Raw genomic sequence first — 6,496 nt, forward strand, 5'->3', positions numbered from 1 at the left:
AATCTTAATGAAATCAAACCATATCAAGTTTGTTCATTTATATCTTAAACCTGAAAGAAGTTTGATTTCCTAACCATTGAGGAGCCAAGTATGTCCCGTTTGGAAAATGCGTTCCACATTAATATTCCTTTCCAAAGCATGTCTATTAAAGGTGGGGTAGGTAATTTTGGAGAAACCAGCTCGAGTGCGCTAGAATTTGAAAATACACAGCTGGAAAAAATCTGCCACTTCCTTACAGAGCCCCTCCTCCAACACACAGGAACGCGCACATGACCATTGAGAGCACGAGATAAGTTTGTGCACAGATGGAAGGCTGACAGGCAGGTAGGCCATCCAGTTATTTTAGCTGGGCCGGCTCAGATGATTGGTCGTGCTTTTTACAGTACTACGGCTTCCACAGATGACATTTTTGTATGGATTTTTTGTCAAAGCACTTAAGATATTCATTGCTATCGGGATGTTAAGAGCATTCCATGGAATATAACAAAAAGTGTATCTCGAGCCGGTTTCTCAAACTTACCTACCCCACCTTTAATATAGAACAGGGTTAGTGATCCCATACATCTGCTGTCCTTAAGGGACACCAATTCAATTCATGGCACATTCTCATACTTTAGATTTATGGTTTCCCAACTTTCTTTTCTTCTTTTTGTGTCCTTCCAAGTTGAAATGGCCAGTATGCCTTGTGTTTCACAGCTCTGACCAGTATGAGTCACTAGAGCAAAAAACACTGCAAATTGTGTTCCACGCCGAGCAGCAAGGGATTAATTTTCCTTGTTATATTCAATGGCCTGTATTTACCAGGTGCTTTGTCAAATATATCTTATTGTTCCCTTCCAAATGTGCTGATGTTTGCACACAGAAGCATTTATAACATAAATCAACACAAACCTCAACATGTAAACCCATCCAAGATATTCATTTACCTTTGTGTATGATAAAAACAAAGATAGCATCCTCAGGGTTTAACAGCACTCCCCCTCCTCTCCCTCTCCCCCCCCTCTCCCTCTCTCCCCCACTCTCCAGTGTTCGAGGAGCCCGAGGACCCCAGCGCCCGCTCCTTCTTCTCCGAGATCATCTCCTCCGTGTCGGACGTGAAGTTCAGCCACAGCGGTCGCTACCTGCTCACCAGAGACTACCTGACTGCCAAAGTCTGGGACCTCAACATGGAGAGCAAGCCCCTGGAGACATACCAGGTGTGTGTGGGACTGCATGTGAAAAATGAGGTTAAAATAAACAAAACAGGAGAATTCGTATATCATCTATAGGCGTAGCTGCTATAACAAGAACCCTTCTGGCAGGGAGCAAAATGACTCTGAGCAAGGTGAACTGATCTGTAGTCAAGGAGGCATTTACACATTCTTTTTTTTGGATCTACTCATCCGTTGAGACACTCCACTGTATTGTTTGCTTCATCAGCTGAGTGGTAAAATGCAATGATGCTTTATAACCCTGCAGTTCTCATTTTCGACTCCTTCATGCCACAAAGTCACGCTTACTCACTAAACCACATCCGCAAATTAAAACGTACATAAAATGACACTCATGTGAGAACAAGCAAACCAATGGCACACCCTGTTGATATACAAATATATTAAATTACGTTTGAAGCCTTTGTGTGTACCATAAATACATTTCATATTTCATTGTAATTCTAATTTTCTTAATTTGCTGTAACAACATTTAATACACCAGATACAATCCAATGCAAAACACAAGATGAAGACCGATCTTTTGGCTTCATGGTGTGCATCACTCCTAGATTAAGGAGATTAAGAAGTGCTCTATCCAAACAGTATTGAATATGTTTCTGGGTCTTGTAGTAGTAAGGACGCTATGTTGGTTTTTACTTTCATTGGTGCAGATCTTTAAATCGTATACAATAAAGTTCAGATGTTTGTTGTGAGGGGGATTTTTCTTCAGTTCTGTCCTGTGCTTCTTCTAATATACTCTTGGCAGAACCATTCTTTAAAACGTTCACTTCCTTCACACTTCAGTGTTTTTGACCAACAAGGTCACTAACTGTCCCTTTACTGAAAACATTGTCATCCTGGAAATGTGAATAAATCGTCCCAAAAATGAATCCATGGGAAGACTTTCAGAATCACAGTGCCTGCTGATGATTAGATTTTTCCAAAACCTTTTAAGGATAATTGGATTGATTACGAGCCAGATCATTCACTTCAGATTCTTGTCAGTGCATCACCAGGAAGCCTGGCTGTGCTCTACGTTTTTAACTTTGGCCATAATCTGTAGATGCATCAGATAATGTGAGTTTGGCAGATAAATACATGCTAGAAAACACTCAATTATCATTATGTTGTGTGTGTGGGATAGAGTTGAAGTGGCCTTGACATGCTGTTGAAAATGTAAACTTTGTAAAAAAAGTAATAAGCTGTTAAAAGAGTTTTTCTTTCTTTTTTGCCTGTTATCTTTCTCCCATTCACAATAAATGAATCTAACCTTTGACTCTGAAGTGCTTACAATAGGCAGCAACAGCTTCTATAAGGCATTCATGTGCAGAAGAAGTATCTATCAACTCTTTTTTTCAGCGTGTGTTTAGTATTCCTGGTGTATGTGTGTTTGTGTGTGTGTGTGTGTGTGTGTGTGTGTGTTTGTGTGTGTTTTTGTGTGTGGCTGCTTGACTTGTGAGGGCCAGTCCGGGAGGCCAAGACGCACTGGAGCTATTTATAGTCTGCCAGAGCCTCCACTCATAAAGTGAAACGGGAAGAAGGGATACCTTACACAGCGGCCGACACCTAGATCTGCAATGCAGCACGGAGATGGAGGAAGAGGTGGGGGGGGGGGGAAGAGAGGTGAGGGTTTTTGAGGAAGTGTGATGAGAGGAAGAGAGAAGAAGGAGGGTAGAGTTGGTGAATGAGAGGAGGAGAAACAAGCATCAGAGAGGTTGAATGGAGTAAACTGAGGGTAGAAAAAAGGGATTTCAGGGCTAAGCTGCGCTTATTTAGCTAAATGTACACTCTTATTCCTTCTAGAACATGACAAATATGCACAAATCCATGAAGGATGAGGCACTGTACTGTAAATCATGGGATCATGCAGACTTGAAAAAAGACTATATATATTCAGCTGACTCTGTACCAATTTACCCCCGAGCAGAAAGACCCTTAGGGAAAAACTAAAATGTCACCTGGTTTGATGTACAGCCATGAGCCGACCTCAGCTTGGCCATTTATTGATCGCCAGGCGACTTTTGACTGCTGACTTTATGCAGAATGTGAAAATAGGGGGCTTAATGCAGAGCACTGTGAGCGAGGAAAGTGTAGATTTCAACTCCTTGCATCACGGGCTGACACAATGAAAGCACAAGGGAAAAGAGTTATTAGTCAGTGTGTGTGTGTGTGTGTGTTCACGTGTGTCTATTATCATGCCCTTGGAGGGTTTGGATGTTAATGGGTTTACTGATATGGGAGAGGAGTTTAGATTAAAATGTACTCCTGGCCCTGGTATTGCTCAGGGCTTCTGTTGAGTCTCATTAGAGTTGCCTTCAGGGAGGTTTGTGTTACAACTTTAATGTGTTTTGTCTGTGCTGAGCTTCGAATGTGTGCGTGTGTGTTTCTTCTACTCACTCTATTTATAGTTTACATAGAGAGTGAAGCAGCTCTGTTCTGGACTCATTTTTAATCAAATGTGTGTGTGTGTGTGTTTTCCTCCAGGTTCACGATTACCTCCGCAGCAAGTTGTGTTCTCTGTACGAAAACGACTGCATCTTTGACAAGTTTGAGTGTGCCTGGAACGGCTCGGACAGGTACCTGAAGTGTTCTCATGTTTTATGCTTGAGTCCCAAGATTAAAAACGTTTGTGGAATGGTTTTTAAGTTAATAAATAATTAATAAATAGGTTAACAGTTAAAAGGTCAGTTGATCGAAAGATAAAAAGTCCTATTTTCCTACCTACCCAGTTGCAGTTTCTTACCATGCAGATAGTTACTGTTTTAAAATATTATATTGGAAAATTCCGCAGTAATGTCAGGGTCCTGGTTGCTCTGGATAATCTAGATTCTAGTATGTACATTTGCTGATAATACTTTTACCAAGAATGTAGGTAGAATTATGAATGCTGCACTTACATGAATTGATAGTGCATTATTGCAAAACTTTACTTAAGTAAAATATCTAAATATGCAACACATACATTTAAAATATCTTCAGAACCCAACCAAATAAAAAAAGATCAATTATTATCATCTGCATGTTCAGATACCACAGTAGTTAAGTGTTCTTTTTGTAATTTAGAGGAAGGGACCCTGTTTGTTGAGAGTTAAGGGTAGTTTGTGAAGTCTCTCCTCTTCCTCTTCTCAGTGTGATCATGACCGGAGCCTACAACAACTTCTTCCGCATGTTCGACCGCAACACCAAACGGGACGTAACCCTGGAGGCGTCGAGGGAGAGCAGCAAACCCCGAGCTGTCCTGAAGCCACGGAGGGTCTGCGCGGCGGGGGGGAAGCGGCGGAAGGACGACATCAGCGTGGACAGCCTGGACTTCACCAAGAAGATCCTCCACACGGCCTGGCACCCGACTGAGAACATCATCGCCATCGCTGCCACCAACAACCTGTATATCTTCCAGGACAAACTCAACTCTGAGTTACATTAATGAAGGATGTCAGCGGCGGATACAACTAGTTTACACCTGAACACACAGCTATGCCAGAATGTACACGTATCCGGACATACACACAGGAATATGCCTAGCACACCCATACACGCGATCAGAAAACACACACACATCTCGGTACACTCTTCGACACACTCCTGCTCCTCCTCCCCAGCCTCCCAGAACTGAAAGGACCTAGAAAGGGCTAGACAGGGATCTGGCTGGATTACAAAATGGATTATGGATGGCAAAATTGTCCAAACTGTGGATTTCTGGATTGGGCTTGATGGTGTGCTGATTGCTACAGCTCAGATTCTGAAGGGGATAACCCTCCCAGACTAGAGTGACGTTTACAAATTTGTCTTTATTTTGTTCTTCAGGCTCTTCTTTGCTTTCTCCACCTCCTCCTCCTCTCCTTTCTGTATGTGTGTGCTCGAGCAAAGCCTATTCTTATCCCTTGCCCACTGTTTTGTGTAGACAAAAACCCTTTGTGGTTGTGGCACTGATGACAAATGGGGCATTTATGTAACTAGCTGTTTGTTTGATTTCAGATCAGATACCCCCTCTTTTGTTTGGTTACTTCTTGTTTAATGATGGTTATTATGATGACAATTTAAAATGATACGTGTGATGTGCAAGGATGAATTTAGGACCCTCCCCTTTTAACCCAAGTGCACCTAGACGTCTCTGAGCTTAACTGGACCGTGTTCATTGAGGTAAAACATTTACCGTCCCGCAGATAGAAGCAGAGGTCACACCATTGCCTAATATGAGGACACACACTCGTATCTTTCCACAGTGTGTTTCAGTCACCAATGTTGTCTGCAGAAACAAGTCCTGCGACTTCTCTGATTGTGGATTCTGCTTCTGGTCTCGGGCTATGTCGTGTGCTACTTTGCAATTAATTACAACTCAAATCAAGCAAAAAAATGAAAATGAACTAAATAATGTCAACAATCAAACAAAAAGATGCTGCATGTAAAACCAATTTAGCCTAGGTGTTTATAAATTGACTGACTGACGTGGCTGCCTTCTTAACCATTTAGACCCAGCTGTACAAAGGCTTCAGGGGCCCCGGGGCCCCTTGCAGCACGAGTAACCATAGATGACCGAGCTGTCCTACATTTATTTGTGTCTTCGGACACTGAAGCATGTTTACCAGTGTTCGGTTCATACACTTACATGTACATTATGAATGAGCTGTCCAAGAGTCAGTTTCTTCTCGACTGAAACTGAGAACCAAGAAGAATGGGGAATGTTTTCATTAATGTTGTTCTCTAAAAGAAAAAAGAAAAAAATATCAAAGGGCCTAAATGGTGTCTGTATATATCAAGTCTGTTTTTGACATGTATTTGTTTTTTTAACATCCTTAATCATCTGTATCGATGATTGCCTCTAAAGCTACAGCAGAGATGGTACTTACATTTTCCCAGCCTTCCTCACAGATTACTTTGCTGATGTGCAGACGTTTATTTTTAGAGAACAGTTTATTCTTTTATTTATCTTTTTGTGTGTCAATCTTACTCCACCACGTCCTGACCAAACTAATGTTGAATCACATATTTTTGTGTTTATGTATGTTGACAAAATTGTCAAATGGACAGTTATAAATAATGTTAATATGTTTTTTTCTGAATAAAGGTTTCAACGAAATTGCATCCAATGAGCGCAAATCTGTGATTTTTATTGCCATGTAATTAGATGACAGCGACAGTAATCGGCGGTGCCATTATGGAGATGTGCGCACGTTATTGCTTCAATTTATATTGGCCTATTTGGGTTCATAATTACAGTCTGTGAAGATAGTGGTCTGAAGCTCCACCTAGTGGCATCACACACTGAATGCATTATTATTATTTTTCTAAAGACATCCCTCTCC

General features: G+C 41.4%; 1 protein-coding gene across 3 annotated transcripts in view; it reads left to right on the forward strand.

Annotated features, from left to right (window-relative positions):
* LOC117555917 (serine/threonine-protein phosphatase 2A 55 kDa regulatory subunit B gamma isoform) overlaps positions 1–6,280 on the forward strand; it is a 22,635-nt gene extending 16,355 nt beyond the window's left edge. For 2 of the 3 annotated variants that reach the window (XM_034230983.1, XM_034230981.1), the window contains 3 exons: positions 1,027–1,196; positions 3,678–3,769; positions 4,323–4,617. In XM_034230983.1, the coding sequence (XP_034086874.1) occupies positions 1,027–1,196; positions 3,678–3,769; positions 4,323–4,617 (557 nt within the window). Of the gene's footprint in view, positions 1–1,026; positions 1,197–3,677; positions 3,770–4,322 lie in introns of all 3 variants that reach the window. The other variant, XM_034230982.1, reaches the window with a different exon arrangement.
* The last annotated feature ends 216 nt before the right edge of the window (positions 6,281–6,496 follow it).

This window comes from Gymnodraco acuticeps, unplaced genomic scaffold (genome assembly GCF_902827175.1).
Source record: "Gymnodraco acuticeps unplaced genomic scaffold, fGymAcu1.1, whole genome shotgun sequence".
In the NCBI taxonomy this organism is placed as follows: Eukaryota; Metazoa; Chordata; class Actinopteri; order Perciformes; family Bathydraconidae; genus Gymnodraco; species Gymnodraco acuticeps.